Source organism: Mustela nivalis (assembly GCF_964662115.1).
Source record: "Mustela nivalis genome assembly, chromosome: 6".
Classification (NCBI taxonomy): domain Eukaryota; kingdom Metazoa; phylum Chordata; class Mammalia; order Carnivora; family Mustelidae; genus Mustela; species Mustela nivalis.
Genome location: NC_139025.1, coordinates 127,496,488 through 127,522,780, shown reverse-complemented (window position 1 = coordinate 127,522,780; position 26,293 = coordinate 127,496,488). Strand labels below are relative to the sequence as shown.

The 26,293-nt window shown below is 49.0% G+C and overlaps 1 protein-coding gene across 3 annotated transcripts in view; it reads right to left on the bottom strand.

Moving 5' to 3' along the window:
- The window catches only part of PCSK6 (proprotein convertase subtilisin/kexin type 6), a 178,549-nt gene that overhangs the window by 116,754 nt on the left and 35,502 nt on the right, over positions 1 to 26,293 (bottom strand). For 2 of the 3 annotated variants that reach the window (XM_082736643.1, XM_082736644.1), the window contains exons 2-4: positions 14,300 to 14,404; positions 825 to 935; positions 131 to 274 (exon numbers count right to left, since the gene is read on the bottom strand). In XM_082736643.1, the coding sequence (XP_082592769.1) occupies positions 131 to 274; positions 825 to 935; positions 14,300 to 14,404 (360 nt within the window). The remainder of the gene's footprint in view (positions 1 to 130; positions 275 to 824; positions 936 to 14,299; positions 14,405 to 26,293) is intronic. The other variant, XM_082736645.1, reaches the window with a different exon arrangement.

The window sequence follows — 26,293 nt, the reverse complement described above, 5'->3', positions numbered from 1 at the left end:
ATTTATTTATTTATTAAAAATCATTTTATTTTTATTTTATTTATTTATTTGCCTTATGGTTTTTAAAATGTGTATTTATGGAATGACTAGCATGGTTGAGTATCTTTGCACATTCCTAGGCTTGACTTACATAGTTTGGAGCCAGGTCGGGGTGGTTCCGCTCTATGCCATCATCGAGGATGGTGACCACCACGTTCTTCCCAGTGTAGCCCTTCTTCCACGCTGCCTGGACGTTCATTTCTGATCGGCAGCGGCTGTTCTTGTCACCACAGTGCTGTAGGCACAGAAGACACAAAGCCCAGCCCCAGCACGGACTCCTTGCAGCCACAGCATGGCATAAGATGGGCACATCGTACGGCGCAAACCCAGCAGGGGCGTTCTGATGCGTGCAAGTGAATGAGAAGGAAACACTTCCCCGTGCCCTACAGAGCAGACAACCTCTTTCTCCCACCCATTCCCAGGAAGAGTGGATGGGAAGTGCTCCCCCAGCTTTTCCTACACCTGGCAATCTATCATTTTCCTGGGGTATTATCTCCTTTTGTGGGCTCTCACTTTTCACTGCTTAATTAGTCCTGAGCTTGCAAGAATTCACTGCCCTGATCAAAGACTCCACACCCCCCACCCTGGGGAGGTTTTGCATCATTCTTAAAACTTTCACAAGAACATCTGTGCTACGCAGCACTGAAGCAGGGATTTCACAATGATAGGAAATGCGTCTGTTTGGAGTTGCCGTGAGGATTTAGCTTTGCTGGGGGAAATGAACCCATCCCAGCAACATGGCACTGCAAATGCCCAGGGGGCAGTGAGGCCCACACCCCACTCACCATGTACCACATGTTGGACCAAATGGGGTCGTTGAAATAGAGGGCCTGCGGGTCGCTTCGCACCTGTCTCTTCACTCTGCGTTTAACTTCTTGTTGTTGGAGCCATTTCACCTGGCAGGGAGAAATGCAGTTACTATTTATTTTAAAGAGGATCTCATGATTGTCTGTAGCCTCTCCATCAGTGCGACAAGTGTGAAGACTGTAAAAAGGGGAGAATTGATCAAACAGTTATTGGAAGTTGGAAGCAAGACATTCTACAGAGAGGACAGGAATCAGTAAATTACAGTAATCCATACATTGGAATTTTTAGTCGCCTCTGGAAACACGGTACCAAAATAAGCACAGAGAAAAATCTAGCAAGAGATATGGCAAGATATTAAGAGCTGTAATTCTTTGGTGGTGACATTATTGCTAATTTAAAATTTCTAAATTAGGGTCCTCTGGGTGCCTCAGTTGTTAAAGCATCTGCCTTTGGCTCGGGGTCACGATCCCAGAGTCCTGGGATCGAGCCCCACATTGGGCTCTTTGCTCAACAGGAGGCCTGCTTCTCCCTCTCCCACTCCCCCTGCTTATGTTCCTGCTCTCTCTCTCTCTCTCTGTCAAATAAATAAATAAATAAAATCTTTATAAATAAATAAAATTTCTAAATTATCTTCAGGGTTTTTATGAATTTTCAGTTGGCATGATCTGCCTTCACAACCAAGGAAAAGAGTTTGCGAGGGAGTATCTGGGATACTTTGGAGCAGGAATCCAGGAGGCCTAGCTGCCTAGATTCAAAACACAGTCCCACTCTCACCAGCTGTATGACTGAGAGCAGTTCAGTAACCTCCCTGGCCTCAGTTTGCTTGTCTGTACAATGGGCACCATCATGGGTTGTCCTGAGGGGGCACTTGCATATGAAGGAGTGTATAGAAAGCACTCACTTCAGCGTGTGTGTGTGTGTGTGTGTGTGTGTGTGTGTGTGTGAGAGAGAGAGAGAGAGAGAGAGTGTGTGTTTCGAGGTTGAAGACGTTTGTTTTGTTTTATTTGTACTTTTAAAAGATCACGGGGGAAAGAATTCCCATGCCTTGAAGCAAAGCATTTTTTGCTACTGTGGTCCCACTTGATTCAGTAATGGCTCCCTCTGGGGCTCAGTCTGGAACTGGGGTGGGGATATGCAGGATGATGGCACTGGGGCTCTGCTCTCAGGAGTCTGTGCTTTAGGTGGGGGTCCCCCACCAAGCCGCCCAGAGTGTGATGCAGGCTCTGAAGGAGCAGACAGGTAGGGAAAGTGGGGTGAGGAGGAGAAGGATTGGAAGAGGGGAACTTCAAGGGTTGGAGCGGTGGGGGCCCGGGGGGACGCCAGGCAAGGCTGGTGACCTCAGGCTTAGACCCAAGGCTAGCACAGCCACCAGAGGAGCCACCCAAGGCAACTCTGGAAGGGAATTAGAGGCCGCCAAAGGCAGAGGGGCAGAATGTCTTCCTTCAGACCTCTCTTGGCCTCCGTTTCCCCACACTGTCCTGAGGAAGGAAAGCAGGACAGCCCCATATACCGCCTCACATTTAAGGGCAGGGATTGATCTGAAAAGGCAATATGGATCAACAGGAAAAAGTGCTTAGGAAGAAGTATCACAGCCTGTCCCTCTACCAATGTGCTTTGTTCCTGAAACACCAGGAGACACCCAGGTTCCTTAGAAACACCACAAACAGTTCAACAGTTTGGGGCTAGGCACTAAAACGAACCTCGGCCCCAAGTCCTAGATAATTTATAATTGCTGTGAATAGATACTTCCATGGAAAATAACACTATACAGTGAGATATTTTGTTCACAATACCCTCTGATGGCATTTTGTAACTTCCCCATAAATCACTGTCTGAACCAGAAAGATTTACTCAGTACACAACACTTAAGACAATATTTCCTAATCTGCTAAACACCCTAATTACAAAACAGAGCATTGCGTGTACAACTAATGGCTCCAAGCTCCCCAGGGACGTTCCCAATCCATCTTGTCCTACTGACTCACCACCCACCTTACTAACATCCAGCACCTTCCGACGCTTGTGGACATCCAGTTATAGAGGAGAAGGAGGTGAACTCTCTTCTTCCAAGCTTGAGTGGGTCACCAGGGAGATGACATGGGAAAGCATGTTGCCAGAAGTCACAAAATAGTCCCCTGGCGGGATGAAAGGGTGAGCACCCTGGCCCCAAACCCAATGCTAACACACAGTTCTGAGGGTGGGCTGTCCTGGCACGGGTCCACGGCACAGTTTGGAGATCTCCCTCTAGCTTGGTCTCAGGGGCAGCTCTCTCTCCCTCAACAGGTCACTGTAAGTCTTTGACAACCGGTGAGCACTGGCAGGTCAATGGAACTAAATATAACAAATTATCCAGATGGAATCACAGGTGTCCTCACTGTCTCAGGCTGATTGGGCCAGTGGCCCCTGGGTCTGGGCTTCCTTGCCATTGTCTCTCTCTGGGCTCCAGACATTGCCTTGTTTCTCAGCCAAGTGCAGGGAAATATAAGGGGATCCCTGACGTGTGTGATTATCTTTCTGAGAAAAAGCAACCTAGGATCCTTTGTGGGGTTTCAAGTATTCTTCATAATACTTCTCTGGAAGTTCACCCAGACTGCCCTTTTACATGGAAGATTCACTCATGGTCTATCTGGATTTCCCAGCTTCCCAAGGAGGCATTCAGACTTTCTCCGGGTGAAAAATGCAGGGGAAGAGACCGTGGTACACACGGTCTACTTTTCAAGGCCGCAGAACTCAGAAAATCAGTCTTGAACTCAAGCAAGTCTGCAAAGGAGTGGGCCTGGAGCAGAATAAAACACATTTAGTGCCTCAGGATGCCTGGTGAGGGTAGAGCCCTTATGAAGACAATGGATCGTGCATGCATCAAGCTTTCAGATCACTGCATTGAAGGAAAGGGGAATACAGCACACAAGAAAGTTCCTGCTCATTCTACTTCACTCCCCACAGGCTTCTTCTTCTTCTTCTTTTTTTTTTTAAGATTTTATTCATTTATTTGTTTTTGAGAGAGGGAGGGAGGGCAGAGGGAGAGGGAGACAGAGAATCTCAAGTCAAGCAGACTTCACGCTGAGTGCGGAGCCCAGCATGGGACTCGATCCCACAACCCTGAGATCATGACCCAAGCCGAGATCAAAGGGTCAGATGCTCAAGCGACTAAGCCCCGAGACCCCCCTCCGTATGTTTATAGGAGGTTGATGGTGGCCTCCCAAAAGGTACGTGCACCCAGAAGTAATTAAGTTAAGGATCTCCAGACGAGATTACCTGGGTGATTTATTTGAGTGTGCCCTAAATTCCAGTGACATGTGTCCCCATGCAAGAAGGCAGGAGGACAGCCCTTGGGAAGACAGAGACAGATGCTGAGACGGGAGGGAGGCAGCCACCAGCCAAGGAATGCGTGGAGCCACTGAAAGCTGGAAGAGGCAAGGAAAGATTCTCAGCTGCAGCCCCATGGATACCTTGATTCCAGGCTTCTGGACTTCAGGACGGTGACATCAGAAATATCCGTCATTTCAAGCCACCCAGTGTGTGGGCATTTGTTACAGCTGCCCTCAGACGGTAATACAGGTTTCAACAGTGGCTTTAATCAGGGCTGAGCTTTGTCAACGTTTGAGAATCCCTGAGGCTGTCCTGCTGAAGGAGGGTCTGGGATTCCAGCTCGCCTGTCCTCGCCTCTCCCACTGGAGACCTCCCCTCTCCCACTGGAGATGAGAATGTACAGGACCCCAGAGGAGGGGCTGCGGTGGCTTGAGGCGGTTCTGGGAGGGGCCCTGGGCTGGGTAGAGAGGCTGGAGGCAGTGGCTCTTGGGGCCAGCTCTGGCTGGAACCACTTCCTGAACAGACCTGTAGCTCTCGCCCACTCCCTCTGTCCCCCTCAGTGGGTTAAAGCCTCTGCCAGGTCATAGGGCACCACACACCTTTCCCCTTGAACCTCACTCTATGCCCAGGCCACTCCGCCCGGTCTTCCATCTCCAGCAGGCTGGGCTGTGCCACGAGGCTCTGTGCCTCCGGCCTGGTGGGTCCCCCAACCCCCTACCCACCCTCTACTTATATTCATCTTTGAGCCTCACACATGCTGGAAACCTTTTCTGATGTCCAGACTGGCCACTCAGGGGGTCCCCCTCAGAGCTCCTAGGCTCCCGTGCATGTCTCTTTACCACTGCCCTCACTCCCCAGTGTGCCCATTAGCCCTTCTTTCCTCCCACAAGAGGGATAACTGAAGTCACCCTGGTTTCCCCAGCTCTCAGCAAACACCTGTCCTGTGACAGGTCCTTGCTGAGCAAAGCTCTGCTGGACTGCAAACATCCGCTTTCTTATGGAAAAGGCAAGATGAAACGGACACAGAATGAATACAAACTTTGGAGACTCTGCCAGAAGTGGGGGTCCATCTGATCGCCCTCTGCTCCCCACTGGCCTGGGGGTAGGGCCTGGGTTTTGCCCACCACTGTATTTCAGTGTACCCAGCACTGTGTGGCACACAGAAAGAGCTCACTAAATGCTTCTTGAACACAGGAGTGAAGTTAAATGAATACATTTCTGACTTTTAAAAAACACATTTCAGGGGTGCCTGGGTGGCTCAGTGGGTTAAAGCCTCTGCCTTCAGCTCAGGCCATAATCTCAGGTCCTGGGATCGAGCCCCACATTGGGCTCTCTGCTCAGCAGGAAGCCTGCTTCCTCTCTCTCTCTCTGCCTACTTGTGATCTCTGTCAAATAAAAAAATAAAATCTTTAAAAAATAATAATAATAAATAAATAGAAAACACAATTCAGAGGAGAAAGTGCAACTGAGTCTTAATGACCACCCCATGACCTTGACTGATTTTTTTCTGTGGAAGATCAGCCATAAGTGATTTGGGGCAAGAGCAACGTTTGCCAAATGCCACATCTGGCCCAAACACAAGTCACCTCTCTTAGCACACCAGTATCAGCCTGCAAAAAACATCCTGATTTCTTCCAAGTCCTATTTTGAAGGTAGAACTTCACGCTGACCCTCTTCCTTTTATGTTTTTCTTGGTATGTTTCTTGCTGAACATACAGCATATTGATCATAGAAAGTTATTTACTCTGGGGAAGAGAATTCTAGGCATGCAGACGGCTTCATCATCTTCTCCAGTTTATGTGAAAAGCAATGCTTTCTTCTGCCAGGCATGCCAACCCCCCATCTTTCTTCTTGAAGTCAAATTAAAATTAGGCCTCTGGTGAATGCCATTCTGTAGATAAGGTAAAATGCCAAGAAGGGTGTAAAGAGGTAACATCAATGAGCAGGATCCCAGTAGATGGCCTGCAGGTGTCACAGGTCATCGATGCTACTGAACTATGAAACTGTCCAAGCGGCATTCTGGCAGGTGTGCCTTGGGCAACCCTGGTCATGTTTTCTTCCCTGTGGGCCACAGACCTGTTGCCGGACCAGAAGCTGGGCATAGCACAGCAGTCATGGGCTCAACAAGTGACAAAGGGTTTGTCTTGTAGCTTTCTCCCATGAGCCAATGACCCCCGTGAGAGCATGAAAGCCCAGTTCCATTCCACCCAAAGCTTCCATGTGCTCATGTCCTGCTGCAAAGCCCTCATGGCTCATGGGGGCCCCACTATGGCTTCAGAAGCCTCAGGAAGTTGGCAGGAGCTAGAAAGTCCTAGAAGGAGGCTCCAGAGTCTTTGCCCTGATATGGAGCTAAGACAACAAAGACCATTCACAGAGACCTTTGTCCCCACATCTTCTCAGGTCCCCACTACCTCCAGGAGGAAGAGCACACATTTGAATCAAGCTGCTCAACTGCCTTGACATGCCCCCGGTATGCTCCGTTCACTGAGAGTTAATTCTCTGTTCCATGCATGGTTATATCCAGAGCGTGGGAGACAGCTCCTGCCAGCTCTCTTTTTTCTTTCTCCCTTAACATCATCAAAGAGAAGGGCAACTTCTTCTGTAATTGCTGAAGGACAGGGAATTGCCTCTGCTGTTTGCTTGTGAGTAAGCCAGCCCTGACTGCCAACCAGGAAATAGCTGTGGAAGAAGTCAGGGGCCAGACCCCCGAGGGCCCAAGTGCCACCAAATCCTAAGACTTTCTCCAGGAGAGAATAAGCTCACCAGAAGGAATGTAGACGATAACCCTCCATCTCACTCCACCTGTGGGAGGCTTGGCAGCCTGCCTGGGCTTCAGCTTCCAAGCTGTGAAGTCAGGGGGTCAGATCAGCCCATTTCCCAATGCAGGTTGGACCGACTTTCAACCAGGAAGCCAACCCATTGGGTGGGGAATTGAAAGAAAGAAAAATAATACTCCCCAACCAGTGCAAATCACCTTACAGCTTGCAAGGTGGCCTGTCTTAGGAGAGGCAATGGTTAATGCACACATGAAATGAGCCAGGGGGCTAGGCGGGGGCCTTCTTCCCCTGGTCTAAGGTCCCTCAAGAATGGAAGGATAGGCAAAAGTCCCAGGAAGCCCCAGAAACTATAGGCAAAGTGGTGTGGACATGAGCACATGATTTCTGCCCCCACCCCCTTCTGGAGAGAGAGAGAGAGAGAGAAGCAATCTAGAAATTTCATCAGGTTTTCAAATGGACCTGTAATTCCAAAATGGGTATGAACCATTGAATTCTGCTAGACTCACGGAATAGAAAGTGGATCAGGCCTTTCCATGTGAGGAATGGAGAAGTGCAGTCACACTTCTCCAGGGAGAAGTGTGGCAGGGAGAGGAACCAGGCCTGCAAGCAAGCAATGACTGGACAGCCTCATTACAGCCTGTCCCGGTGAGATACCCGAGCCCCCCTAAGAGTATCACTTGGGGCAGAGTGGGGAGGGATGCTAGGCTGGTCTGGCCATGGCTTATCTGAAGACCCAGGAACCAAGGTAGTAGATGAGGGAGAAGAGAAGGAAGATGATCCAACAAAATAAAGGGTATCTTGACTCAGCACAGAACCCCACCTCCTCTCCCTTCCCACATCACAGAGGCCAACTGGGCCCTAGCCCCAAATCCGCTTGCTCGCCACAACAGAGCTGAAACGACGTGTAGGGTATCTCCAACCCTTGCCATCCAAGCTGAACCACATGGACACAGCTGTTTCACGAGGGAGAGAGAGGACACTACTCATTCTGCCCATTTTGGAGACGGGAAAATATAAGAGTACTTTGGGAAACTGACTCGCCTCATTCTCTTGTTAGTTAGTTCTTACTCTGCTGGAAGGGAAGAGCAGGTAGCCCGGTCCGCACCTCAGTATCACTTGTCTCTGCTCATGGACAACAGGTCAGGTGGCCAGAGCCTAGTGCCCCTCTCCTCCCCACCCCCCAGTGTTCACTAAGTCGATACCAGTGACCACATCCAGCGTCCGGCTGGACCGTCACTACTGTCATCACTGTAGGCTTTAGCCATACAAGATACAGTGTGATTCATTCATCCAGGCCCTTTTTCATGTTTTTGACATCATGTTATGAAGGCAGGCCATGATTCACTTCTGATGTTTTTACGTAAAAAGACGGGAATAAGCAAATGATAACAGATACAACTGGATTATGTGAACCTACTCTGTGCGACTGAGTTATGTTTCAATGAATGTTGACTAAGTGTCTGTCTACTATTTCCTGGGTATTCTGCTAGACTCACAAACAACTGAGATGTGGCCTTGGCCCTCGAGAACGTTATGGTCTGCTGGCAAGAGATGGGCTCACGTGCTTCTCTCTGTAAACTCCTCCACCTCAGGCCAGATTACCTTCCCATCATCTCTCCTAAGGGTCTGGAAAACTGCGCACTCTCCCCAGCCTCGTGCTCCCGGCGCCCCGGGGAACCATCTGCAGCTCCTGCCAAGCCCGGCTCTGTGGCATACCAGATCCCAGACGCACTAAACCACTCATCACTCCCACCAAACACTGCGATGTGCTCCTGTGTGCTCCCACCTGGGCCTGCGACCTTGGCACAACTTCCAGAATGGCCAGGAAACAGATGTTTATGGGAGCAAAAGGGAGGAGGCCGTGGTCAAGTAAATCCAATAGTTGCAGAGCAGGACAGGCTTCTTTCCTGTTCTTGTGTGTACTGGGAGCTGCCTCGGAGAGGGGGATGACACAATTTCTCCTACATCCATGGGACCACTAAGCCCTTCAAGATGGCGCACTGCCCATGACCACCGGCAGCTTGGAAGGAATGCCAGACTTGGAGCCCCCACCTAGACCCTCTCTGGCCCCACCCCTGCGACACTCAAGGGTCAGACTGGGATCAGAGTGGTGAGATAAATAGACACAACCCCTCCACTCCTGGAACCCAGTGAGGAAATCTCACAAGTCAAGAATATAAACATATAACTGTAGGGAGGGCAAGTCAAGTCAGAGGGCGCTGAGCTGACTTCTGGTGGCCGGCACATAGAAGCTGAGGTGAGAGAGGAAGAGACATAGGGAAGAAAGGCAGTCTGGAGGGGGAAAGAGCCAATGCCATGTGAGGAGGGCTAGAAAGGCCAGTGTGGCTGGCGTCTGTGGAGGAAGAAGGGTCTGGGACCGACCTCTCAAGGGCCAGTGGCAGCGTCCCATATGGGTCACGGGATCTCTTAGGAGGGTGGCATGCAGACTGGTGAGAGGCAAGGAAGCCCATGGCGGGCCAGTGAGGAGGGCAGGGCAGGGCAGTGGTCCAGGTGAGAGAGGGCAGGGGTGCATGGGGCAACGTGGGTCAAGGGCAGCATGGAGTTGTACTGGAGGTGGGACACATGTGGTGCGAGGGAGGCAGCTGTCTTTCTGAGACAGAGGCGGGGTCAGAGGTGGTCAGCCAGGCTGAGGAACGCATGGACTTTGAGATGTCTGTGAGGCATCTAGGCAGAAGCATCAAACGTGCTAATGAAATAATAAAGCTCTATCTTTTAAAGTATTTTTTAAAATGACCCTTTTTACCAATTCAGAGTAGCCATTCCACTCGACCCAGCTGGGTTATCAGGAAAATTATGAAGACAGCTGCAGTTTTCTCCTGCCCCCAGATGGACAAATCCAGGGGACCCTGGGAGGCGGCCCTCTCCTGCCCCCAACCCCCAGCCATGAGTTCATTGACCCTGAGAGCAACTTGGTCACTTACTGTCTGCGTGCTTGAATGTGCCAGGAACTTTTTGTTTGCACTTCGAATGGTTCTAGCACACCAAATGCTCAGATAAAATTCCATCTGTGGTTAATGGAAAGATCTGCTTAAACGTTGCATCACTGCTGGAAAGAAACCTGAGCTTTGATTAAACTCTGGGGGCAAAGTTCCATCCTACAAAACAGAATGCCTACTCTGGCCCTGGAAACCATTTCCAACTTCAGAGCTTCAAGCACTGACACAGGCCTCCAACTGAAGTCTCCCACAACCCCCAGAAAGAGGCATGGAGGGCCTGCTTGATAACATCTTTATCCTTCCCTTTCCGTCATCAGTCTGGCTGAGAACGGAAAGGAAGGGAAAGGCTGAACCACCGTCATCACACTAAAATGTAAGGGTTGGAAGAGGCAGCCAGCCACACCAAACTATAAGCCAGCTTGGAACAAAATCAGAACAAGTAATTTAAAAAAAATTTGTGAGCCCTAGCAGCCATTGGCCGATGCTTCTGTAACATCTACCCTTCTCCAGACTTTTGGCAAAAGAACAAGTTAAAAACAAATGCTTTCAGTTTGCTTAAATGACAGCCCCTGGAAAAACCCACGGACTGATACTGCACACGGACAACAGTCGGGCTCTTCTCCCAAGGAGATCCACAAAGCGCTTGGAGCCAAATGGCCCTTTTCAAGGGAGGTTAGAAAAAAAACATCAAGCAAAGGTAATTAAGAACGTAAAGAAAATAGAATATGACAGCACCATTCTGGGACAGGATCTGCGCAAAAATTAAAAAAAAAAAAAAAAAAAGATGCTTAGTGAGTGTGTGCATCTGCACCCGGGCACACGTGCATGAGCAGCGGGACAGAGTCTCCAGTATTGCCTCCCCCGCTCGTGTTTTGTTTTGTTTGATATTAACAAATGTACGCTCCATCCACTCTTTCATGAGGTAGGGATGGATTGTAAATTCTATCCCTTATCAAAGCACTTTTTCTACAATAGGGACTGGAGCTAATTATAGTAAAATACCATCTGCATTCGATTGCACTGTACTCGAAGCTCTGTAACATTCATTTCCAGTTTGGTCATTCAGACCCAATGGCGACTTCGCATTCCAGTGTCTCTGAATAACATTAACTCATCTCATCCTTTCCTTAAGAATACTAATCACAGCCTCTCCAAATGCCTAGGTGTTGCAGAAATGTCTCGCTGAGGTAGGAAAGCGTTCTGGAGGGCTGCGAGGAAAATCGACATGAAGCACTTGTGTGAAACGGGTAATTTGGCCCGATATTTCATCAGAAGGACAAGACCGAGTAAGTATTAGTTAGTCCGACTGACGGCTAATTGATCTGGTTTGTATTCAACTAGACTGACTTTAAACGGGGGTATTTCGCTTGCGATTCTGAATTCATAATCGGTTCAGATGTCTCTCTCTGCTTTCCTGCGGCTACAAATTTAATTAGCACTGCGAGAAGGCAGCAGCCAATCACACGCAAGTCACAGGCGGGTCCCCACTCTGCAGACTGTTTACCTTTTCTCTCTTTCTTCTAGTGGCACGAAGCTTTGAGAGCAGCCCCGCCAGGAGCTTAGTAAGGTCTTATATAAAAATGACTTGTATTTGGGAAAACTTAACAGCCACAGCCTTTGCTAAGGGAAAGTCTATCCTTCTCCTCCCTTCAAGGACACAGCGGATCGCTGGGAATGGTTTGCCCTCCATCTCAAACAGAATGGAATACTCTGGGACCACCTCAAAGGAACAAGCCGGGCACCTTAGATACTGCCTCCAACCCTCTGCTGCCTGATTCCCATGCCCTGCTCCGCGGCGGGCTTGCCCAGGGCAGAGGCCAGCTGGGTGGGCATGTCTGCCTCCCCTGGGGCCCAGGGCCTGGTATCCAGCATGGGCACAATTAATCCTTGGGGAAGGAAAGGAAGTGCAGTCAAGTTGAATACCTTTAAATGTTTTTTGTTTTTTGTTTTTTCGATTTTCTTATTTATTTGCTAGAGAGGAAGAGGGAGAAACAGACTCCCTGCTGAGTAGAGAGCCCGACATAGGCTCAACCTGAGCCGAAAGAAGATGCTTAACCCACTGAGCCACCCAGGTGCCCCTGAGTTTTTGGTTTTTTTGCTTTTTTTCCCTTAAAGATTTATTTATTTATTTATTTATTTAGAGAGAAAGTGAGTGAGCGTGGAGGGGGAGGGGCAGAGGGAGAGAGAGAATCTCAAGCAGACTCCACGCTGAGTGTGGAGCCCTGCACGGGACTCGATCTCACGACCCTCAAGAATTGGACACTTAACTCACTGAGCCACGTCGGTGCTCCAGATACCTTTAAAAGATTTAAAATTCAGTCGCTTAAAAAAAAACAACAACAGGTCCTGTTTCAACTCTGCTGTGGTTCTAACCATGGACGAACAGCTTAATGCTCAGAACACCCTGTGGGAAAGGGGCCAAGAAATGCACTGCCCCATTGTCTTCTCGTTGCATCCTTCCGTTGGGGGGGCGGGGGCTCCCCCCTTCAGATGGCTTGCCCTTCGTTGTAACTATCTGTGCAGTCACGACTTAACAACTCTGAAGACCTGGGATGAAGAACAAGCATGTCATCCTCAGAAGACAGAGCGCACTGCTTGCGTGGACGTGAAACTGTGGAGGGTCTGCCAGCAGCTCCCTTCCTAGCTCAGAAGTTTCTTGATGCTTTGACAGAGGCTGCTGCTGTGAATCTCAGCACTAGCCCCCCCCCCCCACCGCCACCTCGCAACTGCCAAGAATCCATGTTTCTTTGGTGACCAAGCACACAGTACCCTTCCACTCAGTTTTACAGCAGCGGAAGCATTGGGTCTGCTCAGCCTTCTCCGGTTGCCCCATTCTGTCAGAGTCAGCAACTACGATCTGGCTCTGCTTCCCAGAGGGAAAAAATTATACCAGCCCCTTTGAAAAACATTCCTTCCAGTTCCATGGTGTGAACGCACGTAGGTATAATCATAGCCCCCTAGGACCAGGTGAGCTGAGGTACATAAAAATGCTCTAGCACACAGTAGTCCCTCAATAAACATCAGACTCTTTTCCCAGCTAGGAAGAAGTAAGGGGATTAGCATAATGCTTTGTATCTATTTCCTTCTATCTATCCATCTATCCATCCACCTGCCTATAAAATCAATTCAGAAATATATACAAGACACGCCTGCCTGTCACAGCCCAGTTACACGAACGAGCTCCACGAGGACCACCTTCTCACGTGCTCGAAATCAGATCACCACAAAGTGACACTCTGGAGAAGGGTGTTTCAGGTGCTGTGCTCAGGGATAAACCGTCTCTCCAGCTGCCCACCCCCAGCCCTCAGCTCAGCCACTACAAAAGGAGCCCATGACCAAGAACTCATTTCTCCATGGAAACTTTATTACAAATATTCTGTGGGAAAAAAGAAATAGTATCATGTGTCGGCTTGGAAGCCCAAAGTAACATTTAGCAGCACATTGCTTTTCAGAGATGGTGATTTCCATGTTTGAAAACTATGATGTACCAATGGCCTCATTTCTTTGTTGGGGCTGCTACTAATTCTCTTGTGAGCTTCACCTTCCCTCCTAGCACTCATCACCCTAGGACAGATCACATATTTTTCTACTTCCTGCTTCATTTTCTGTCAGCCTGATCACCTGCTCCAAGGGCACCAACTAGGGCCACAGCCTGACCCGTGGCTGTTTATCCCAATGTCACCTGCTGAATGAAAGGAAGTCCTCCAAAGCTAACTCGACCATCTTGAATTTTTAAGCTTCCAGAGGATCTGATCTGCTGGCTGGCACTTGTGGAACACTAGTATCAACCCTATGCAGAGAGGACGTACTGTACTTAATGACCCAATAAACATGGATTCTATGAGAACAAATTATTAGCCTCTTTGAAAATTATATTTGCTCTAATCTCAAAGATCACACGAGTTTTTTAGGGGAAAACAGTTATATTTACTGCCCGAGTTTTTAAATTCATGGTAACCATTAAGACACAGGCTATGACAACCACAAAAACATCCATCGGCCCAATCTCTAATTTCATTCATAAAACACTAGGTTCGGTTGCCTAGTCTTTGTGCTCTGCTGGATCATATTCATATACTTATCTCCTCTGATTACTCTGTGTTTATTGATTTTTTTAAAGATTTAAAATATCAATAGATCTATACCCATTTGATTGTTGCCTTGAACTGAAGTCCAGAGTCAAAATCTCCGGTCGGACAAGAAGCCAGATCTTTCGAGCATTCAGACAGTCTAATGTGTTGCTGCACATCTGTCTTGCTTTATTCAAAGCAGATAAGAGAAACTAACGACTATGTAGCATCACGTTAAAAATCAAGACTTAGTTATTTTTAGAACCATAGACCCAAACAAAAAGCAAACAACATTCCAGGCCTTAGGAAAGGGTCCTGTCCGGGGAGCCAAGATCTGTACCTGGGGGTCCATTCTGAGGAAGGTATGAGGGCCTCTGCTACTCAAGGTCGATCTTTTAAAGGTTTTGCTGTGAAAAAAATGGTAGTAATCTTCCAGGTTTCCAATCTGCAAAACAAGAAGCAGGATATTATCAGTTAATAGTCTTTTTTAAAAAATTTTTAATGTTTTTAAAAGCTTTTAATTATTTATTTGAAAGAGAGCACATGAGCAGGGGGTGGGGTAGCAGGGGAGGGAGAAGCAGCCTCCTTGCTGAGCAGAAAGCTGATGCAGAGCTCAACCCCAGGTCCCTGAGATCATGACCTGAGCCAATGGTAGACACTTAATCAGCTGAGCCACTCAGGTGCCCCTAATTAATACAGTCTTATAACCAACTTCAAAAATCCTCCATCCCACAAAAATCTTCCCCTTCTCTGGGTGACTCATTCTGCTCCCAAAGAAAACATATGCTCCATTATGTTTTCCCACTCATCTCTTTGGCCTATACTCAGTGTTTACAAACACAAAGGTGGATTTAGATAACCCCTTTTGGGATAAACAATGCAGGGCAGTATTTCCAATGAAGTACACACTTCTCCAAGTCCTATGGTGAGTTCGTAGTGTTTAAAATGTGTACTTTCTTGGCCAAGGTTTGTAGACAAGAATTAATGTTCATTTAGGGTCAAGCATCCCTGAAGTAGCTAAGTTAGTGTCAAGTCAGGCCTGCCACAAAATACTCATTTATAAACAAACTCCGTCCTCCCCACCCCACGGGTAAACTGAAATATCTAAGAATGAACGGTTGCTCCCAAGCGCAACAAGGGAGCCAAAGGAAACACGCGGGTCCATCTGCATGGGGATTGTGAAAAGGTCAGATGAGAACATCCAAACCCCCAGGGTGTCCCAATTTTCTGCCAGGGGTAGTTTGCCGAGACAGATTCCAGCTTGAGGGCTGGACAGAACCAAGAGAAGCAATGGATGTGGCCTTCAGGACAGCCGGGCCCTGATGCCTCAGTGACCCTTGAGTATCAGGACATTGTTCTCGGAAGACCTGTTCTTTTTCGGACTTATCCTGGTTGTTGGAACTAGCCTGTTGGTCACCGTCCTTGAAAGCAGAGCTTTTTAAATGAGGCTGGACGGAACATTACACAGACTTCCGAGTTGCCTTTCTCAGCCTAAGCCATCCTAGTTTCTTTTCCAGATTCTGGTCAAAGGGCAAATTTCGGGCAATTTGTACTCTAGAGTGGCACATACGTGGTGCTTCTGAGATGAACCTGGTTCAAACCTGTCCTCCCCCAACCTTCACCAGCACTGGCCATGTGAGCTTGGGTAAAGGCATTCGTCCCCCTTGAATCTTGACTCCTGCTGTGTAAAATGGGGATGAAACAGCCTAACCACTGGAGTTTAGAATCACTAAAGTCTGCGCATCTCACAAGCACCCTTGGCTACACCCGCCCCACTCAAGCCACTGTGTCTGCTGCAACCTGACCCCATGAGGGTTGACCAGCCCGGGGAGAGACCCGGAGGGATGTGGATGCTCTGAGTGGCCATTTCCACATCTTTCCACAAGGCCAGAGTCCTCCAGCACTTCCGCCCTCATTTCCAGCCCTCCCGGGCAGCCTGGCTCCCTCTTGTTCCCAAGTGGCAGAAGATAGCCCTTTGTCCTTGAAATAAAAATCCTCTTTTTACACTTAAGCTTGCTCCCATGTGTTCCTGTCACTTACGACTATGGAACATGGAACACTATGACAGTCGTGAGGATTAAATAGGTTATCATCTCCATTGTGCCTAGAACCTGGTGGGTCTCAACCAGCGCTGGCTGGTATGGGGAGCTGGGTGGGAACCTCTGGCTGGCTCTTCTCCATGGCAACTGGAGACTGGGACCAGCCAAATCTGCATCTGCATTCCAACTCGAACCCCTCCTGCGGAATGACCTGGGCATAAGATCCTCTCAGGGTCTTAGTTTCGTGAAAACAGTAACTATTGCCTTGAAGGGTTGTTCTAAGACTTCAATGACATAAATCTAGAAAGAGCTAGCAGACTGCCCAGCAGGTAGCAAGTGTTCAGTAAATGGTTTTCTGCAATGCACGTTCTCATTTCGTTTTCTACCTCAAGGCATTTTTTTTCGGGGATCATAAACATCATGATTTTGGCCCTGTTTGGCACAAAAGCACTTCTATTTCTCCTACAGATAATTCACTTCACTCACTTCTTCAACCAAATTAATTGCCATATATGTCAAAGGCTCCTCCTCATGCACGCCAGAGCTGTGATTTAGAACCAGAAGCAATAATGGAGTCTTACCTTCGAGCTGTATTTAATCAGCCTGTTTGCTTCTAAGCTGCCTCCATCCCTGGGAAATGTTTCACAACTTCTGGTCTTTTAACTCCAGGCATTCAAGTCAATTCCCATTCAGGGAAGTGGAGAAACTCAGGGGTGAATCAAATTTTCTGGCAAAGGGATGTATGGCTTGCAGAGCTGCTGACCCTAAGCAAAGCCCTCTCGGGGCGGCACCTGGCCTTCGGGCAACGGGGCCAGACCAGAGGCAGCCAACTCCGAGGCCAGCCAGCTCCCTGCCTCTGAGCCACTGTGACCACCCTTAGCAACGGCTCCAAGGGTCTGAGCTAACGGGAGCCGTTCTGCTTGAGCAATCCTTTGGAAGGAGAGATACTCCCCCCATATTACTGACCGGCCCAAGTGGCAGCAGTGACCAAGGCCACATCTGTTTGGAAACTTATGTCCAGCCCAACATGGGGGCTGAGGGTCTGGGAAGGACCACTCCCAATGCAGAGAAAAAGGGGATGCCAGCCAAGGCTGTCCTCCTGCCCCTACAAAGCTAGCCGCAGAAGAAAGTGGACTGTGTTTCAGAAAAAGAAAAAAAAAAAAAAAGGCAAAGGGGTCAGGACATTGGGTGCTCATAAATCTGAAAGCAGCTGAGGGGTCCCTCTCTGATTCTGGGTGCCTCTGTCCACCTTCTGGGTCCTTACAGAGCAGGGTTGAGAGAGTGGGGAACAGCCATATTCCTTCCTCACAACCAAAGACTCAAGGTCAGATAGTGTAATTCAAGGCCGTGTGGGATAGTAAGTGTCACCTGTTACTGGGATTATCATGAGGGGAGGAAGAAGAGCCCAGATCCTCAGAAGGGAATCTTGACACTGTGAGAGCCTTGACTCCCTAGGGCGCGTGCCCTGTCTGCAGACCAGATTAATGCGATGCCCCCAAGGTAGGGCTACAAGTGTCCTCCCAAAGCCTGTAGAGATGCTGTGGTTAATAAAATACCAATTCATTCGGAGTACAGAGCGGAAGCCCATGGGCCAAATCTGGTCTACCTCCTATTTATCTTATTTTTGGGGGGCAGTAAAATACACATTCCGTTGACCACGTTTTAACAATTTTTAAGCATGCAGGCAGCTGAGTGCTGCTGAGTACGTCCACAGGGGGTGTGGCCACCATCACCATCGGTCTCCAGAACTTTCTCATCTTTCCAGACTGAACCGGCACCCCATGTCACTAACTCTTAATTCCCGCTCCCCGCCATTCTAATTTCTAATAGCTTGAGACAGCTTGTACGAGGAGAGCCGTCTGAGCTTTTGTGACCGGCTTATTTCCCTAAATGTGATATGCTCAAGGCTCATGACAAGGCTCGTGACATTTGTCATTCCTTTATTTTATTTTATTTTTATTTTATTTTATTTATTTGACAGAGAGACAGAAAGAAAGGGAACAAAAGAAGGGGGGTGCAAGAGGGAAAAGCAGGCTTCTTGATGAGCAGGGAGCCTGATGCGGGGCTTGATCCCAGGACCCTGGGATCATGACTGGAGCCGAAGGCAGACGCTTAATGACTAAGCCACCCAGGTGTCCCCTTTTTCCTTTTTAAGGCTGACTAATATTCCCTTGTCTGGGTGCACCACATTCTGCCTATCCGTTCATCCATTAATGGGCACATGGATTGCTTCCTCCCTTCGGCTATCGTGAATAATGCTGCTATGAATATGGACATGCAAAGATGTGTTCATGACCCTGCTTTCAATACTTTGGGCCATATATACGCCTTGTGTTTTTAATCAGTCAAACTTCACTGGAGCACAGCCACACCCATTCACTGACCCACTGCCCATGACCACTATCATATTAAGATGGCAGAATTGTGGAGTAGCTACCGAAACCCTCTGGCCCCCAGGCCTAAAACATTTCACACGGGGACTTTACAGAAAAAGTCTGCCAACCTATGATCTAGAGCATTTGCTGCTGGGCGTATTTTGGGAGTCCAGTAAAGGCTCTGATGATGAGCATGGCTTCTCCATAGGTGGGGGACCACCTGGCCACATGCCGAGGGGCTCTGCTTAGACACACAGGCACAGCTGCTGTCCCCCTACCAGCAGCACCTCATTTGGTCACTGAGCTGACCTTTCTCCAGGTACCCTCCTTGTCTGATGACCCAGGAGGTCTCTCTCATCTGTCTGACTCACGTTCTACTGCCCTCTGCCATGGCCCTCCCCTGGCATAGGGCAGGGGTCAGGAATATGAGGTTTTCATCTCAGGCAGAAGGTCAGAAAGGATCAAGGGGTGACACAGCAGGAGATGGGTGCACCTGACTGCCCAGCGAAAGTCATCTCGGCTTGGCTGATGCAGCATTTACCGTATAGCTGTTTCTTCCTCCCTCCTCCTCCCCATCCCATCGAAGTCCTTCTCTGGTCCTCGGCTCCCCTGCCACAGCAGGGTTGACCCCAAGGCTGCCCCTCCCATCTCGGAGAGTTGCTCCTTAAGATGTCTGGGTGCCTACAGGAGCTAAGAGGACAGGATGGCTGGGAAGCCCCCATTTTCCCAACCAAGCACGAATCAGGCCTGACCCTGCTGAGCTGCTGGGATCAGATGAGATCGGGCACATTCAGGATGGGGGGGTTGTGGACTGGAAAGCCCCCCCTCTTGAGCAGGGTCACTGGGGACATGGTCACCGGCCTGGTTCAACATGAAGGACACCTGATTGTTCTGTGGCCCTGACCTACAGATAAGGGTATGGGAAAGAACCACGGGCACGGCTCCATTTTACAGATGGAAAAACAGGCCCAGGGAATGAAGCCCAATCATTATCCTCAATAACCAGCAATTTCCCCTCACAGCCCATAGATCGGTAAGTGAACAGATCTGAAATCAAATGACCTAAAGATACACAAACTGGGGTTTAGAACAATTACAACACTTCCGATACACCTTCAAGGGTCAAAATGGCAAGAGCGAGAATCCTAAGAATGAACAGAAAAATAGGGGCAGCATAGACTTTTTTTTAAAAGATTTTATTTATTTATTTGACAGACAGAGATCACAAGTAGGCAGAGAGGCAGGCAGAGAGAGAGGGGGAAGCAGGATCCCCGCTGAGCAGAGAGCCCGATGTGGGGCTCGATCCCAGGACCCTGAGATCATGACCTGAGCCGAAGGCAGAAGCTTTAACCCACTGAGCCACCCAGGTGCCCCAGCACAGACTTTTTTTTAATCCAAGGTAATCTCCTCAGTGAGGGAATATCCTTATTTTGATTTGATTTCTGCACTGGGAGTCCGCAGCTCATCCTCTCGTCTTGGCAGGCCTGGCCATCCCACGCTGCCAAGCCGTGCTATGGCCCAGGGCAGTGTTTATGCCAGAACTTCCACGCTCCCGTGATCACCGCTAATGTGCTCTGTGATCAAATCCTGAGCCAGGATGGAAGCAGGCTGCCTTGATGAACACGGGGTGCAGGGGCTCCCAAGGAATATCACTGTTTGAGGGCCCTGGCGGACCCCCCTTCATTCCCCAACTTGAGAACAGAAGAGAAACTCTTCCCCCAGCATCCTAGGCTCAGCTCTGAGCCCTTCCAGACCCTCAACCGGCTCTCCATCAATGAAGATGATCTCTAGTCGACAAGGGGTCTTTTCTATTTTCCAAGGCATAACATAAAATCTCCATAAGTGCCTTTTCTCTTCCTTGTCCATGTATTTTCACAATGCCTTAATTAGAGCCAGTCCCTGAGTGCCCCATCCAAGAAAATGACAGTCTGCTGAATATGGAACGCTCATGTCTCTTTACTCAACAGTGATATGTAATTATACACATTAGTTGATAAAATTGGTAACATCATTAAAACATCATTAAAAACCCTGCTAAATGTTCTGGGCCAGAACACTGCAAGAAATGAGATCAAAGAACCCACAGCGACAAGAGTGGAGCATGGTGTGCTCACTTCGGCAGCTCATATACTAAAAAAAAAAAGAGTGGAGCATGGTTTCTCCTAGCAGGGTACTCCATTAGACTTAAAAAATAAATCTAGATAATGTATGCATACGGTACAAAATATGGACAACACAAAGGTGCAGGGAGTTCGCAGGGAACGGCAAGTCTCCCTCCTTCTCCTGCCTCCCAGCCACTGGGGGTCCCCGACTTTTACCGGGTGTCCCCCGGCTCACAGCAGGAGCTGCTGACCCTGCTGAGCGCTCCCTGCGTCCCAGGCAGGAAGCTCACAGTTTCGATGCATTCCCCTGTTTGATTCTCACAACAGCCCTATGCCGTAGATGCTGTAATTATCCTCACCTTGCATTTGGGGAAACTGAGGCACCACGTGGTTAAGGAAGACCGCATCTTTGAAAGTAGCACCGTCAGAACTGAGCTCAGAGTTCACACTCACAACCATCACCCCTTTGCCTCTTGACACATTTCCGGCAGCAGTGGCCATGGGGGACCCACTTGCCTTGGTTCTCATTCCTAGCAGCAGGTTTGTTCACGCAGGGCCAAACAACTCAACCAGCGTCCACTGTCCTTCATTTCAAGGACATGGAATTTCAAAGACATTTCAAGGAATATTATATTCCAGGCATGTATCCATCCTGTTACGCCCATACGTGAGTGTAAGTGTGCATACGTACATGTGGATATGTGTGCTTATGTATTTCTACGGGCATTTTTAAAAATATTTTATTTATTTATTTGACAGAGATCACAAGTAGGCAGAGAGGCAGGCAGAGAGAGAGGGAAGCAGGCTCCCTGCTGAGCAGAGAGCCCGAAGTATACCAGCCCTGGTATCGTGACCTGAGCTGAAGGCAGAGGCTTTAACCGACTGAACCACCCCAGTGCTCCTCTATGAGCATTTATGTATTTGAATGTGAGTCCATGTATATATGTATTCAAATATGTGCACACATATGCATGTACATGTATGTGAATATGAGTGTGTACATGCGTATGTATCCAGGTGTGTGTGTGTGTGTGTGTACATATATGGATGTAGGAGTGTGTATGCTTGTGTGTGGGTATACAATTGTGTGGGTGTGTGTATGTAAGATTCCTCAGTAAACGGCTCTGAAACACAACAATGAAAGTCTTCGGTTTTCCCAAAGCCCTTATAGCCACGTGGACTTCCGAGCCCACTGCTAACTGCCCTAATTCAGAAGTCCTGGGTCTGGGTCTGTGGCCACCAACTTGGTCAGAATCAGCTGACAGCCTGAGCACAGCAGCCGAGGCCCAGCCCCCTACCTGTCCCCATCTCCCCTCCAGATGAAGTTTCCAGTTCTCGGGGTTCCATCTGCCGCTGCACATGTGAGTTCTGAAACCTCTCCTGGGAGACACGGGGATGTAGCCAAGGACTACAAGGACACATCCAAGGACTGTGTCAAACCCTTTTCCAGAAGGCCTCGCCTCCCTTGCCCGGCCAATCCCCACCGGCCTTCCAGACTCAGCTGAGCGCCGGCTCCTCTGCAAAGCCGTTCCCACCCACATGGGTCCCAAGCACCTGCGCTCTATAGTCTGAGTGCTTGGGGGCCCAGGCCCAGATCCTGGCCATCTTCATCTCCTTGCTCCTGGCAGGGTCTGAGGAGGGCAGCCCCAGTGATGTGCGGGTCCCAGATGACTCGATGAGAGCAGCCACCCTGGGCTCAGGGTCTTCTGCCCCACCCCACCCCGGCTGCCACCTCCTTCCAGATCTGCTCCTCCTCCCGAGGAGTCCCTTATCTTGCTGAATGGCATCATCTCCTCCATGTGTGTCCAGGACCACCGAGCCCTCTGCAGGTAACCTGTTGAAAGGTTCTCAAGCCTGGCTGAACGCCACTGCCCTACTTGGGCCATGTACATACGTTACCCATTGCCCTAGGTCCCTGGCGTCTGACTCTCTTCCTCCCCATTACACTGCCATTCCCAGCCCAGTTCTGCCTCCTCTCAGTGGAGGAAGCCTCGGTCCTTCACGGGGCAAATAAAGATCTCCACCCCTGGGCCACGCTGCCTCTCTGGCCACAGGCTAGGCCCTGCTGGCATCACCTCTGTCCTGCTGTAAGGGACTCTGCTGTCACCTGCTGTTTCACACCTCTGAGCTGGCTTCTCCCAGCCCCTTCACACCCTTCACACATCAGAGGATGTTTTCAACCATCCTCTGAGCTATTGCTGCCTCCAGGAAGCCCTCCTAGGCCTCCCAGGCTCAGGTCTTCCCTGGTTGCAGAAGGTTGTCCACCTTCCCTCCATCCCTCCCCTGTAAGCTCTCAAAGGCAGTTTTGTCTATAAAACCTCAGAACGCTGGCAATGTCAGGAGGGTGACAGGAACTAAAAAAATGTTCGGTGAAATTAACAGACTTCAAGTGACACTGGAAGGACACACACATCTTCCCCTTTCCCCCTACATATAGTTGTCCACCGTGGCCCTGGGGCCAACTAAGATCCCATGCCTCCCAGCCACGAGACTGCTGTCTTGTCATTAGGGCTCTCTCTAGCCCCCCTCCCAGGACAGTCCTGAGGCTGTGAGTCAGGCAGACCATCCACCAGCTGTGTGACCTGGGCCGGGCCTCATCTAAGCTCCCGCAGGTGCAGGCAGAGAGGGGCGGGCCATGCAGGACTCTGCACTCCATCCAAGTGGCCTGCCCCCTTCATTCATGGCGAGCTAACTGGCCTCAGAGAGGAAGCCTCTCGAGGACTACAGGTGGGATGAGGGTAAACATCTTGCAAAGCCAAACAAGGAAGGGGCAGAAGCCAAGTGTGGTGGGGGAGAGGCCTGGGCTAGAGATGTTTACAGGAAGAGCTTCTCGTGTCCTGTTTTCTTTTCTTTCCCCTGTAAATCTGAGTGTATCTAGCTTCAAATCACCGCTTATAGAGGGCAGGTGTGAGGTCCGAGGGATCTGCAGTCGCCGGCAGCAAGGAGAGGCACGCTGCCTTCTTGAAGAGAAGAACAACCTATGACCGTCATTCTTTGCAGCTCCTAAGGCATGCTGTAGAGCCCCATCTAATATATTACATTTGATCTGCAGCAAGTCACTGAGGAGCACGCCAAATCCACCCCAAATGACATCGGATTATTCCGAAGCTCCACCCGCCCACTCGGCCCTCCAGTGAACGTGACCTCAGACGCAGGTGCAGTTCCCTAAGTCCTCAAGTCAGCAAGCTGGGCTGGGGGGTGGGGGGTTGGCTAAGTGCGTGCTTTGGTCAGCGCATAAAAATGCCACCCCACCTCCCCAGGCTCCCACGGTTAAATCCGCCTCTCGGGAACAGCTGATAAGCCACCACGAGATGTCACAATTCAAGGTCTCAGAAATGAATGGGCTGCAGAGGAGATTTCTGACTTTGCAAAAAGGACAAAAAAAAAAAAAACAAAAAAAAGCAAAACAACAACAAAAAAACCTCTTCACTTTATCACTCCCAAAGCCTGCCCTTGGCTGGAAACAGATGTTCCAAGCCCCGTCCTCTCGCCACTGCCACGTGCCGGCTTCTGGCGCTGCTGGGCTTCCCGGCCAGCATCTTCTGGGGGAGCCTTTGGCTTTGGGGAGAAGGGTCTATGTTTCAAAGTCACAGGCGTCAGAGTTCAGTTATATAATATTACTGATCTCCCTTGGTCTACTTAAGGAAAAGGTAACTAATGAGAGCCTATAAAAACCTACACATGAAATTAACTCTGCCTTGCTCTGGTGACTCCTACCTGAGGAAAGTTATAAATATAGATGGCCACTGAGCCTATGTTTAGCCCTGAGTTACCTGGTATTTATAATTAAGGAAGTCCGGAGAGGGAGAATGAGCATTTTGTTGTTATTTTTTAAGCATTAAAACAAAAACAAAAACAAAAAGCCTGCTTCCCATTTCAGTCACATAATACACATAGCGACATTTTGTTACTGCAATAATTACAATTCTGACCCAAGTTAAGATTGTTGCACAATTTCCCAGTCACCTAAAATTGCTTTCTTCAACACACATCCACGCAAATCCTGCAATTAAGCCGCTCAACTTCCTACAAATTCCTGAAAAATCATTAATTTTTACTTAGCAACCTTCATTTATTCTCTTCCCTAAAGTTGCCAAATGAAACAGTCTGGCCTCCTATGAGAAAGTCAGATTTATACACCTCAACCTCTACCTGTAGCATCCACAAAGAGCCATCTGAAAAACTCTGCAATCTTGACTCTGAAGATCTTCTTTTTAAACCATTTCCTAGTTAAAGGTTTCTTTACAGCTGTCTGGGATTAGTCATTTTACCAGATTTCTGAGCCCAACCCTCCTTTTGTATTTATTTTTTGCTTCATTTTGACTGAAAAATAGAAAGTCAGATTCCTGCTCCTAAAAAAATTCAATCCTAAAGCCATGAGGGGCACAGTATAGCTTCGGGTGCATGTGGGGAAGGCATGGAGAGATACTTGGGGTAGCCCAGAGCGAGGGTTGGAGGAGGAGGGAAGGTGTCCATGCTGGGAGGGGGCAGCCCAGTCTGGGTGTCAGAGCCCAAGTTGGGGAGAAGCACATCTACACGGTGAGATGTAGGCAGAACACATGTGTCCTGGTTACCCACCAGGAGAAGGATCAAATACAGTTAACACACTGGGGCAATGAGAGCATTTTCTCACTCTTGGAGAAGAAAACTGGAAAGAACTCCATGGTGTGGGATTGGAATTGGATAGCCATGTGAATTTAGTTTTCAAGCTAGATAGACAGACAGACAGACACACGCCCATCTCTCCTTGCTGGACAGGCCTGGAGCAGCAAACAGCCCCCAACAGCAGTGAACACACCCAGAGCCCGGGTCTTGCTTCTAAATACCATTTTGTCCTACAAGGAACTGGGGCTTTATGGAGAAACAGCAGACTCAAGAGTCAGGGCAAGGAAAGTGCTAGAAGAATCTCTAGTACCATGTTTTGGCAAGAGAATGAGAAACAGGTCAAAGAATTCTGGAGATGTATCCCCAGTATGCAGGAGCCAAACTTGAAAGGTATCCACAGGCCAAACCAGGGACGAGCTGAGAATCAAAATAAATAATCGCTCTGGTAGGTTACAGCCCAAGAATAAAATAGGAAACCATGAGTCCGTACAGATTCACTGAACAACAAAACCCAAGCTTTATACGAATTGGCTATTTTTACATAGTCTCAAAGTACCTCTCCGCAAAATATTTACTGATGTATAAAGGGGAAAAGAGAAACCTGACAGGCGGACAAAGCCCCTTAACCGGGTGATCAGCAAGCATGCCACCAGCAATGAGGCAAACTGAAATGGGGGCCGTGGGGTCGGACACGGTGGCCCAAAGTGCAGAACCCAGACGTCACCATGAGCCAACAGCAGACAAATCCCCAATGGCGGGAACTTCCGCAATATAACTGGCCTGACCCTGGCAAGTGTCAAGGTCACAAAAGTCAAGAGAACGTAAGAGAACGTTGAGGAACCCTTCTAGACCCTGAGACAATTAGGAACAGTGCTGCGTGAAGCCATCCTGGAGCCTGAGGCCAAGGAAAAGTCAGTAATGCTGAGCCCAGCTTTCTTTAAATTTTTGACTTTTTGCTCACTGCAGATTTTATTAATTTCAAGTTTTAAGACATTGCATTAAAATGTTATTTACCTTGACTACTGAATTTTCTTCTGGCATCCATCCCTTAGGCTTTGTGCCGCAGGTGAGTACCTGCCCCCTCCTTACCCTGGGCCTGACCCCACGATAGAGCCCTGACAGCTGTGTGTAACCCATGACTCCAAACGGGACCCTTTCCTGTGAAGATCACTGTTGGGCAGTTGGCAATAGTGATGGAGGCGTGAGGTACCAT